This window comes from Brachyhypopomus gauderio, unplaced genomic scaffold (genome assembly GCF_052324685.1).
Source record: "Brachyhypopomus gauderio isolate BG-103 unplaced genomic scaffold, BGAUD_0.2 sc79, whole genome shotgun sequence".
In the NCBI taxonomy this organism is placed as follows: Eukaryota; Metazoa; Chordata; class Actinopteri; order Gymnotiformes; family Hypopomidae; genus Brachyhypopomus; species Brachyhypopomus gauderio.
This window is the reverse complement of record NW_027506900.1, coordinates 919,707-932,273: the sequence shown is the minus strand read 5'-3', so window position 1 is coordinate 932,273 and position 12,567 is coordinate 919,707. Positions and strand designations below refer to the sequence as shown.

Below are 12,567 nucleotides of genomic sequence, written 5' to 3'. Positions count from 1 at the left end.
GTGTTTGACGCCTCGCAGCTTTGGCCGGTTCTGTGCCATCTACCCCACGCCGCGACGTCGCCTGCCCCCCGTATGGTCGGTGGGAGTCCGGCCTACACGGTCCGTAGGTTGTTGGATGTCCGTCGGGTCCAGGGCCGGGAGCAGTTCCTGGTTGATTGGCAGGGGTGCGGTCCGGCTGATCGCTCCTGGGTTTTGGCCAGCCGGGTCCTGGATCAAACCCTGATCCAAAATTTCCACCGGGACAGGGCTGTCACCTTGGGCCCGCGGGGTCTCGGGCCTAGAGGGGGGGGCTCTGTCAGGGCTGGCTAATCAGCGGTGAGGGCGTGCACCTGTCATCCTGTGTTTATAAGGACGACAGATGCAGTGCCTCACCGCTGAGTTGTCTGCTTCATGTCGTCAACCTCCAGCCCTTTTGCTATTGTCTCTATTCGAGTACTTACCTCCTGAGCCGCTCCCTGATAGCAGATAGGAGCACTCGGGGTCCCGCTTTATCTGCGCCAGAGTCGGCGTGGAGCCGCGGCGCGGGGGGGGAGGACGAAGCATGGTGATGCCGCTTGCAGGGCTTCTTTCCTTTCTTTGACCGGGTCTTGTAGCCTGGCATTGTGGGTGTCTCGGACGGCTCGTGACGCGCGGCGTAGCAGGGAAGGATGAGACACGGAATCCTCCTTGGACTGACGTCACTTTTGTTTTCTTTGACATATAGCGCATAAAGCGCACAAAGAACATGAAACACTCACTGATACGAGTAAACTGTAGACATTGGCGAGCACAGGACACTGCGCGAACGCACATTAAATAGACAGACCACATTAGCCCCACATGATTACGAGACGAGTCACAGGTGAGACGAATTATCACAAGACATAAACATAACCACGTAGTTCTACAGACGCAGACGATGCACGTGGACAACGTAAACAAACGCCCAAAAGGGAGGGACCGGGGTCCTCAACGTGACACTTATACTTGAAATTTTAACACTTATTAGTTGTTAGTTGTTATGATTGTCATTTTGCCAATGATACGTTTGCGTCGTAATAATGAAAAAATATATGTAAATCAGTGGTTCAGTTTTCGACTAGCGGAGCTTTTCCAGTGCAGATGCAGAGGCGGAGTCAACTAAGAACTACTTAGAACTTGTTCATAAATTTGGAGACTTGCATTATATTATACCATATTATATTATATATCTGTATATATGTTTAACCCCCTCTTCCTTTTGTTTCTGTCCCCCTTTACACCCCCCCTTTTCATCTCCCTTTAAACCCCCCCTCCCTCCATTTATATATGTTTTTATGATTGAATAAACAATAAAGTATCAATAGTCCTCCGAAGAGAGGGGGTGGTGGTGGTGGGGAAAAAATAAATAAAAAATAAAAAAATAAAATAAATTTGGAGACTACAGAGGCTTTTGGGAAACACTCGTAAATTTGGCGTTCTTAAAGTTACGTCATTCTTAAAGTTGTTCGTAACTGTCACGTTGAGGACCCCGGCCCCTCCCTTTTGGGCGTGTGTTTACGTAGTCTACGTGCATCGTCTGCGTCTGTGGATATTCCGTGGTGATGGCTATGTCATGTGATAATCCGTCTCACCTGTGAATCGTCTCGTAATCACGTGGGGTTAATGTGGTTTGTCTATTTAATGTGCGCTCGCGCAGTGTCCTGTGCTCGTCGTTGTCTATGTCTACACATTGCTGTGTGTGTGTACTGTTCAACGTGCGCTATTGCGCAATCACTGTAGAATAAACGTGACGTCTGTCGCAAGAAAACGGATTCTGTGTCTCGTCCGTCTGTCGTCGCCCAGCGTCACAGAACGACGAGCCTGCAAGAGACATCAAAAGAATGCCAGGCTATGCCACTCGGCCGAAGTGGGCACAGCGCCCCAGCAAGCGGCATCACCGCACGTCTTCCTCCCCCCCGCGCCGCGAAGCCCCGCCGACTCTGGCGCAGCTCCAGGAAGATCCAGAGTGCGCCTACCTGCTCTGCGCGGCTCGGGAAACGGCTATTCCCGAGAAGCGCCCCTCCCCCTCCCGGGAGCTCTCGCCCCTGCGTAGGGGTGTCCACGAGCTTGAGGGGGATTCCTCCCCGCCCCACGAGGACACGCCTACGCAGGAACAACTGGAGCAGGACCCAGTGTGTGCGTCCCTGCTGCGTCAGGCTCGGGAGCATGACAACCCCGAGTCTGCGGAGAAGGTCCGCCAGGAGGCGGTGCGGCTGTGGAGGAAATATCCCCCCTCATCCTCCAGGGATCCCTCACCCCTGCGGGTGTGTTCCTTTATGCTCTGCGGGACGGAGAGGACCCCCGAGAGCGAGTTTGGGGAGGGGGACTCTCCCAGCGAGGAGGAGGAGCAGGCGGACGAGGAGGAGACCTACCCTCCTTCGCTATACGACGCCTCCACTGTAGACTACGGTGGAGGGGGGGAGGAGGAGGACTACCCTCCGTCAGAGGACTCCGCCTCCACTGTGGACTACGGTGGAGGGGAGGAGCAGGACGACGAGGAAGAGGGCTACCCTCCGTCGCTATGCGACGGTTCCACCGTCGACTACGGTGAAGAGGAAGGGGAGTCGGAGGAGGACGAATACCTCCCTCCGCCCGTAGGTTCCTCTTCCACCGTAGAGGAAGAGGAGGAGGGCTCCTACACGGAGGAGGACGAGGAGAGCCTTCCCTCCTCCGTGGGCACTATGAAGGGGCGGGGGATTCCTGGCGGGAACGCGTCCTCCAGACCCTCCAGGGCTAGCTCAATGGACTATTCCTGGGGTGAGAGCCCGGTAGAGTCCATGGAGGAGGTCCTGGAGGATGAAGAGAAGCCCATGGAGACAGACGGAGGAGTCCCCCGCGAAGCACCGGGCACGTCTGCCCACCGCGCTGCATCGGGCACGTCTGCCCGCCGCGCTGCACCGGGCACGTCTGCCCGCCGCGCTGCACCTGGCGGAGAGTCTGCAGCAAAGGCAGGAGGAGCACTGCCTACCGCAGCACCAGCAGCTCCGGACCTCTCTCCCCTTATCGCCCTACTCCTGGCGCGCAGCCTGGCGCCTGTGTCTTGTGTGTGTATGCCTGTAATCGTAAGTCTACCCGTATGTGTACCAAACCCCCTTTTCCCGTTTGTGTCGATGTGTGTAAGCGTGCCTGTTTGTGTGTTTGTTCCTGTGCCGTTTAATGTGTTTAACGTCTTTTCCCCCGTCTTCCCAGGGAGGGTGTGCTAGGCGATTCATGATGGACGCTTCGCCAAGGGCAGTCACCTCCCAGACGCAGGACTGAGCGCGTCGGATCCGCCCATCGTCGTGGGTTCGGGGCACTCGGTCCTGTTGGCACCCCGGGACGGGTAGTGCCCTTGGAGGGGGCGTCTGTCACGTTGAGGACCCCGGCCCCTCCCTTTTGGGCGTGTGTTTACGTAGTCTACGTGCATCGTCTGCGTCTGTGGATATTCCGTGGTGATGGCTATGTCATGTGATAATCCATCTCACCTGTGAATCGTCTCGTAATCACTTGGGGTTAATGTGGTTTGTCTATTTAATGTGCGCTCGCGCAGTGTCCTGTGCTCGTCGTTGTCTATGTCTACACGTTGCTGTGTGTGTGTACTGTTCAACGTGCGCTATTGCGCAATCACTGTAGAATAAACGTGATGTCTGTCGCAAGAAAACGGATTCTGTGTCTCGTCCGTCTGTCGTCGCCCAGCGTCACAGTAACTTTCTAAGATCATTCATTATCGGGAAACCCACCCCAGATGTCCAAAGTACTATAACCTCTCATAAAATGGCCATGTCAATATTATGAAGTTTTAAAATATAGTAGCCTCCATAGATTAATACACATCATTATTGGAATTTGAACAATTGACCTATCATTTGATAAATATATAGATAATACTACTAGGATAGCTTTTCTACATCTCCGCAACATTGCCAAATTAAGAAATGCATTATCACAGGATGATGCAGAAAAATTGGTGCACGCCTTTGTTAGCTCTAGACTAGACTACTGCAATTCACTACTGTCAGGATGTTCAAATAGGAATCTAAATAAACTTCAAGTAGTTCAAAATGCCGCAGCTAGAGTTCTGACCAGAACTAGAAAATTTCAGCATATTAGACCAGTCCTATCAGCCCTGCATTGGCTCCCAGTTAAATTTCGTATTGATTTAAAAATTCTATTATTAGCATATAAAGCACTACACGGGCTTGCTCCTGAATACCTCCAGGAACTTATTTCCTACTATGAACCCCCACGTCAACTAAGATCACAGGGTGCTGGTCTGTTATTAGTTCCACAAATTAACAAGGTAACAGCAGGGGGAAGAGCCTTTTCTTATAAGGCCCCCCAGCTTTGGAATAATCTTCCTAAATGTGTCCGGGACTCTGACACAGTCACAATCTTTAAATCTAGGTTGAAAACCCACTTATTTAGTCTAGCATTTGATAATTAATATCCCCCTTAGATAAAGGTATAGATCCAGGGGTTCATAGACGAAGGGTTTTATGGTAGACTGGGGTGCTGGTGCTGTCATCCTGTCACTGCTCGTGGTCACTCAAGTTTGTTGACAGTGCAGTGGACGGATGCCATTGTCTCAGAATGCCCCCAAGCCTATGTTACCTTCTGGTTCTGCCTTTTTTTTTTTTTTTTAGCTAGGCTGTAATAATTTAACTTAGTGCCGGAGTTGCTGCCACACTCCAGAAATGTTTATAATTTTACCTGTCCTGTATATGTCCTCATACAGAGCTAATTTTCCCTGTTTCATTTCTCCACATGGCTGCCCGCCTGCTTGAGGTATAATGAGATGAGGAGAGACAAGCGATCCATCCTGGCCGGCCACCTCCTGCCTAACCGGATGCCTACACCATGATGGACATTATTACATCTTTTTCGGTCTAAATGGACATTATTGCATCTTTTACATTCTGTCTACATTCTGTCTATATTGTTGTTGTTGTCATGGTGACCGGTGTCGGCCAGAGGAGGATGGGCTCCCCCCCTGAGTCTTGGTTCCTCTCAAGGTTTCTTCCTCATGCAAAAACTAGGGAGTTTTTCCTTGCCACTGTCGCCCTTGGCTTGCTCACTGGGGGCTAGGACTCGGCACTTGTAAAGCTGCTTTGTGACAACAACTGTTGTAAAAAGCGCTATATAAATAAAATTTGATTGATTGATTGATTGAATTTAAATTATTGATAAAATTCATCACAAATACTCCGTTATGGCTTATTAATAGCAATTCTCCAGCACATTGTAACCTTTTCTAAAATGTCAATGCTAGTGTTACTATAAATGTTGTAATCTATACTAAGTAAAAAATTACATGATATCATGGGTACATTAATATGTGTTAATTTTGGAATTACACTGGAAGATCATATGTGATGTTTCTTTCATTGTCATTGTTTGTTCCACTTGGGTTTTAGAAGAATTCTGATCTGATCAAATGAGAGTTTCTTTACTATAATACTTTTCAGTAGCTCATTAAAAGGAGTTCTCCAGAACATTGCAACCTACCCTAAAATGGACTGACCCCATCACCCCCGTCAATCATGTTTGTTTGTGTTTGACTTCCTTGTTTTGATGTGCTCCCGTGTTTACTTTCAGTTTGGTACTTTCACCTGTGTCCATTTGTTGCTGGTAATTGTTACTGTAGCCTTTGTATTATTTGTCTCTGTATCTTTTGAACTCTGTGTTTGTCTAGGTTCATGCTTTGTAACCTGTACCTACTGCTCTGTGATTCATGTACTGTAACCCTCACTATCTTTCATGTTTTCTTCTGTAGAATTCTGTGGTTTGTGTATTTTACAAAGTTGTGTATTCTTTTCTTTCTGGTTAAGTTGGTTGCTCTGTTTTAGTTATATTTACTCATTAGTTTGGTTTGCTCTCTGTCTAGTCTTGTATTCTTACATGTTTTTATTAGTCTGTCTATTCGTTAAAGTAGTTACTGTTTGTTGTTGGCTTGCTGTCCCTTGTGTATCATGTTGTGTTGGTCTACTACAGTGGTTCTCAAACTATTTCTATCATTTCCCACCTCAGAAGAAGGGGAAATCCCACGCCCCACCTGTCCTATATCACCCAAACAAAATGGTAATAAAATACAAATGCAAGTTTCACATTTTATAATTTATTGAACTAAATTTAATAGGGGTGGCGAACGTAATTTGTTGACGAGGGGGGAGGGGGGTGTTGAACATGATTTGTTGACCGGGGGGTGGGTGGCGAACGTGACACTCGTGACAGAGAAGCGTGCCGCATAGAAGCGTGGCGGTTTATCAAATATTTATTATTATTTATGGGGAGATGGGCTGCAGGCTGGTACAAATTCATTAAAGGGCCGGATCTAGCCCTGGTTTACACTGTTCTGCAGACATTTTAAACATCCGGGGCTTATGCAAAACAAACAGGCCTTAAAAAGGTTCATTTCTTCCAATTGCTTGCGCCCCACCTGCAATACCCATGCGCCCCATCAGTGGGGTGTGCCCCACACTTTGAGAAACGCTGGTCTAGTAAGTCTCATCTCTGTGTTACCAATGGGAAAGTTAACCTATTGTGTTCTGCCAAGAAATGTCTAGTTAATGTTGAAAATGTACCTGTCCTCTACTCGCATTTGTGACCGACTCCTCTCAGTCTAACATTACAAATGGCCATCTTAATGTTAACAAAACTGTAACTGATCTAATATACTTAATATCCTGTATAGAAAGGCCTACCTGGTGCTTCTGGCATCACTGAACACAATTTCACTGAATAATTCAGAATGTTTCTGATACATGTAGATTTAAAAAGAATCACTAAAAACACTTACATACAGATGTTACAAGGTAAAGTTTATTTACTTATTCTTAATAGGGCAAAAATTAATAATTCACTGGAACACTAGGGTTTTTTCATGAGGAAAAACAATCACTGATACAAATCACTATTTCCTTTCCAAAATGTTTGCTATACAACTTTATATCACTGCTCATTAAATGAATAAACAAAGATTCTTTCATCTGAGTGAAACTGTCAGAGCATAAATTGACAGACAGCAGGCAATTCAAGCAGACAAAACAAAACAGCATTTAAATATCTTTAACAGTTTACAAGTGTAATCCAGTTTATAACCAAGAACCAACCTGTTTGTTGTGATGACTGCAGTATGATGAGTAATGTAACCCATCTCAGCATCCACACTCGAGACATTATTGGCCTTCCCATCGTTACCAGCCCTGGGATGTAAGTGAGAGGCTGCTTCCACTCTTTCACCTACCTCTTCCTCTAAGGGGGTTTTTATAAGGAAGCTTGCTCAGGTTAAATAGTAATTATGTCAGGGTGGAGCATGGATTAAGACTGACATTTTCTTTATATTGTCTATGACAATATTAAGACTGCTATTTTAAACTAATATTTGACACTTTTGTTTAACATCACATATGGTTTAGGTAAACTTTCAAATACCTGAGTGTGTCTAAAATTGTTGACTTCATAGTAGGTTTGCCGCTGTGTTTAGCACCCTTGGGTGCACACTGTTCCTCAGCCTGAACAAGACACACCCTGCCCATTTGAAATGTTTTGGTCTGTTCCTCCTCTGAATGGCTTTCCCTCAGTTAGCAGCAGGAGAATATCTTGTTCATGAGATCGACAAGCTATCAAGAGTCATTGGGTAAGGACATAAGTTTAAATTAATCATCCATTTCAAGAAAGGCACCAAAGCCCAACTTATCTATACCCTGAATATTTTCAAGTTTTCCAGTGCCACATAGGTGACTCAGGATGCTCCTTCAGTGCATACAGGAAGACCTACCAGGATGAGGGTCTTATTCAACACACTCCACCCCCTAACATATTGTGAAAGTGGAGTTTTAGCATTAGTGTGTTTAGCTACCATAGACATAAATATTTGTAATTCTTCACAAGATGAGCAGTAATGAAAAGCTGTAATGAAAGAGCTGGTTAACCAGGAGCAATAAGTTAAACTCTGAACTAGTCTTCCAGTGGGCTGGAGAAGTAGATTCCACTTTACCAGGCTTGTTCATATTAGTAAAAGTAGTTCATGATAGTGATTCCAACTCAGTTTCACTCTGCTGAATCCTGTTGCCAATAAGATTGGCAAACAGCTTGACTTGTTCATTTGACACTTTATTTTCTGGACACTGAGCAATTTCATCACATCACAGTGTGCTAGTCAAAGGCTTCATAGTTATCTAATTTTAGAGGCAAGCGATGCAGTGGAAAAAGTCAGAACATAGGAACAATAGGTAATAACAAGCACTTCATTTGGCTAACTAAACCTTTTGGATTTCAGCAAAGTGCAAAAAGAATGAAACTACTACTTTGATAATTGCTCATTTGCATTTTTGTGGACAAGCATGATTTTTATTCTACATTTATTGTTCATAAGAATAAAGATCATTCTGTGCAACCCTCGCCTTCGGCCACCTCTGTTCCCGCGTCACAGGGAATGTTTGTTTTTGGTTTGTTTTCATTCTTTTGTCCTTCTCGGGAAAAAACAATGATGCCACAAGTCTCGGGTAAACTGATGAAGTAATAGGTCATAGCTCAAGCAGTAACTGAATTCATCACAACTATGGATGACCTCCTGAAATGTGCTCCAAATTGCAGGAGAACCATGCTGATTATAAGCACATCATTAAACACACATTATAAAGGCATTTTGATGTGTCACATGAAAAGTAGTAACTATGATATACTAATATTTATTGATATAAAATTTGTAAAATAATGAAGTATCAACACAATCTAAATTTGTCCTATTGAATGGAGGAGTAGTGATACAAGTCCAGGGCAGATATTGTCTTAGATAATGTAATCAAAGTGTCCAGTCTTGGTAATGTGCTTTCTGCACAAGCAGACATCATTGAAATCAAGTACTGTAGCTGCATTGTAACAGAAAATTGATTTAAGGCACAAATTCTGCACAATATTTCATATTCCATGCAAAGTGTGCTCTCCATGTTCTGATATTGATTTTTAGTTTAGTGCACACAAAAAAAGCTTGATGGGTGTTTTTATTAATCATGCGTGCTAAACCTGACCAAACGCTTTGTTCAGTACTTGGTAAATGTTACATTTACATGTTAGTAAATGTTTAGCACAGTTATACAAAACAAATACAGGGTTTCCTTAATTTCTTCATGACATGCAGCCTTATTCCATTGTGGTGGTGGCGGGCTAGTGTTGGGCATCACCTGAGACCACTGGGTCTAGATGTTGGACTAGAATTAACTATTGCACCAATTTTTTGTTTGTTTCTCATGCTGCAGAAGATGAGTGTAGAAAACAATTGTTAAACATTGCACTGGCTATCATGGAATCAAGCAGAATAAAAAATAAAAAATAATGTAACGTATTGACCTGGCAGAGAAGGATCCAACTGCGGAAATAATGAAATAATTCAAATGAATCCTGTGTACAGAAAACGACAGGTGAATCACTAGCATTAAGATCTGTAGCGATTACGTTCTCTTGGGATGGTCGGAATGGTCCAGGGTCATAACGGTAGAGCAGAATACAGAAGGTACAGAAGGGCTAAGCAGGAGACGAGGTCTGGGGGATAAGCGAGGGTCAGAACACAGGAGATCAAACAGGCAAACAGGAAACGTTCAGTATGCGGCATGAATCTGCAATACTTCGTTACTAGGAAGTAGTGGGAAGGTGTATAAGAGACACAAAAGGGGGCGTGGTGATGAGTGGCAGGTGAGGCTGGAAGATTTCAATTCAGGAAGATGAAAAAGATTTTTAACTTAATGTATTAATATTGACATTAATATACTGCCAATATCAACATTCAAATCTTGTTGCTTTGGTGTGGAAAATATTTCAAGCATACATTTCAGGATTTGCCTTCAATGAAGTAAGGCATGGATGGAGTACATTATAATGAGAAGAATCCTATAACATGATTTCAGAGGATCACAAGAAGCAGATGGAGAAGCTTAGAGAACAGATATCAACTTGTTAAAAAAAACAGGTGTTGCACTGCTCCGGACCAAGCCTAGTAAAGAGACACTCACTCCTCCACATACACCTTCACCCTCACAGCCATTACCTCATTCAGCCTCTCCTTATTATTAGTTGTCCACTCATTATCACTCCCTACCTCACACTGTTTAACGCTCAAAGCTGCCATTGTTAGTGCACATTCAACCAGGCAAGCTTGATAACAGTTCTTGTGCTGTGATTCCCGGTGTTTGAAAGACTCACCTCTCACCCAACTTGTGCATGTTATGGCTATTTGTTTAATTTTTTCAGCCCCACCTGTCTGACCGAGTCAAGATAGCGTTCATTATGTCTCATCATCTCCAGGAGTTTGCGCTGGGGCACAGTAGTGGTGTCTGGCTCATCCCTGCTGCTAACAGACAACCCAAAGTTTGTCCAGGACCTCAAGGAAGTCTTTAATCATCCAATAAAAAAAGTAGGTGTGTAGACAATCCTTGCTCCCAGTCTCTGGGACTGAAGCGGAATACACTGTCAAGTTCTGGACATTGCCTGCCAGATTGCTAGCTTTCGCTGATGGCTTTTTGGGAGGACTCAGGGGAGAACTGCACACCGACCTAGCATGCAGGAAGGAGCAGGGTACGCAACAAGGGGCAAGTGTAACATGTTCTTTCCTGCGTTGTGTAGTTTTTGTTTTGTATCTGAACTCTTGTCTCCACAACCGGAAGGGACGACACAGCTCTGGTATGTGTGGGAAGCAGCACTTTATTATCACAGATATCTCTGTATCTGCATGCTCTCGCCACTTGCCTGCACACAGTGGACAAACACAATAAGGCACCCAACGTTTCTCACGGACATGCCTCTCGCCTGAGTGATTATATAAAGAGGAAAAAAAAGGCACTAGCACACAATTCAACAAATGATATTGTTAATGAACACAACTATATATATATATATATATATATATATATATATATATATATATATATATATATATATATATATATATATATAAAGCACACAAGCATTATATATATAAATCACACATGCATTTTCTATCCTTAACAACATAAATCAATCACATGGCTATGCAATAGCGCCGCACATACCTGCAAACAGTGGACAAACACAATAAGGCACCCAACATTTCTCACGGACATGCCTGTGGAACAACGTGTCCACACATTAAACAAGGTACTTAAAACCAATTAATCACGGCATTACACAGACATATAAATAAAAAAGAAAATATTCTTCAAACTATTAGCGAAAACGAACAGTGTTTTACTAATAAAGAAAGAGAACATTCGGCTACTATTGCAGCACGATTAGCATTCCAGTTAGCACTCCCCGCGTACATAACTCGCGCTAGCGAGCGCCATGAACATGCTTATTAACGATTTATACACAATACAATACAAAACTTTAATCATGAAACAGAACAGTACATTCTACGGACAGTTACCAAGCAAACCACACTAACATGAATACATTTAACATGAATGACACACAACGAATATCAGTGAGTGATTATATAAAGAGGACGAAATATGCGACAGCGACAGTTTTGAACCCCTTGCTGCGACAATAAGCCACACCCACTTATAGTCCCAATGGCTTTGACCTTCTCTGTCCCATAACCACCCGCTCTAATAGCTCGTCTTTACCCAAATAAACATAAAAGCAGAAAGGAGTTTCTAGGAGGGGCTTAATCTAGTGGAGTAACAATACCACACTGCTACACCCTCCCCCACTGATACTACACTAGATTATGGCCCAACACACATTCCATAGCCCCAACCCCAAATAACAAATAAACAGAGCAAAAAAATAAATAAAATTAAGAACCAACTGGCATAATAATCACTCTTCAACTGAGATGAGGCCTTTCTACTTAAACCAGAATGGTCATTCGGCTCCTAAGCCATCCCTTGACGGACTAAGATAGACCAGGGGCAGCTAATCCCCAGCCCACCCACAGAAAACTATGCCTTGTACATAGTCCATTACACAAGCCACATCACCAGCAGATATTTCCCTGTGTCATGACACAATGTAAAAAAAAAAAACAATAAGAGAAAGGGAAAATGTACATGTACCACAAAAGCTCGGTAACATGCAAAAACAACAACAAAAATATATACTCCCCATAAAAAAATTCCCCCTTAACCAGGTTTCAAAACAAATTCCACTTGTTCAGGAAACAACAACACGCTTCAACCTCTGTGAGGACATTGTTTGTATCAGCCTATTCACTGGGTTAATAATTCTTCCGAATCTGGTACGCAACCCACCCTCCTGCATGGAGTCAGAAGAAACCAACCGTGGGGTTTCAGAATGCACAGCTGGCTCATCTAGCTGAGAAGACACAAGGTCGTTAACTCCACTGAGCATGTTGTCCCAAGAGCCCTGCTCTGACTGATTCAAACCACTCTGGCACAATGGCAACTCTGCCCGACCCTGCGGTTCATCAGTGCCTAAGACTGAACTGCTTACCGACCCAGCATGCTGTACAGGCCCCCGTACTTCATAATCAAAACCCTCACTCGCGTCACCTCCACAACTGCTCACAGAATCATTCTCCTGTCCCAGCTCCCATGCATCCTGTAAGTCAGCGACCCAACGGGTTGTGCGCCCTCCTTGCTCGTTCGTTTC

The 12,567-nt window shown here is 44.4% G+C and overlaps 1 protein-coding gene across 2 annotated transcripts in view; it reads right to left on the bottom strand.

Moving 5' to 3' along the window:
• Positions 1-7,229, bottom strand: part of LOC143492561 (mucin-2-like) — a 79,437-nt gene extending 72,208 nt beyond the window's left edge. For both annotated transcript variants that reach the window (XM_076990906.1, XM_076990907.1), the window contains exon 1: positions 7,089-7,229. In XM_076990906.1, coding sequence (XP_076847021.1) covers positions 7,089-7,170 — 82 coding nt within the window. In that variant the 5' untranslated portion in view covers positions 7,171-7,229. The remainder of the gene's footprint in view (positions 1-7,088) is intronic.
• Between the last annotated feature and the right edge of the window lie 5,338 nt (positions 7,230-12,567).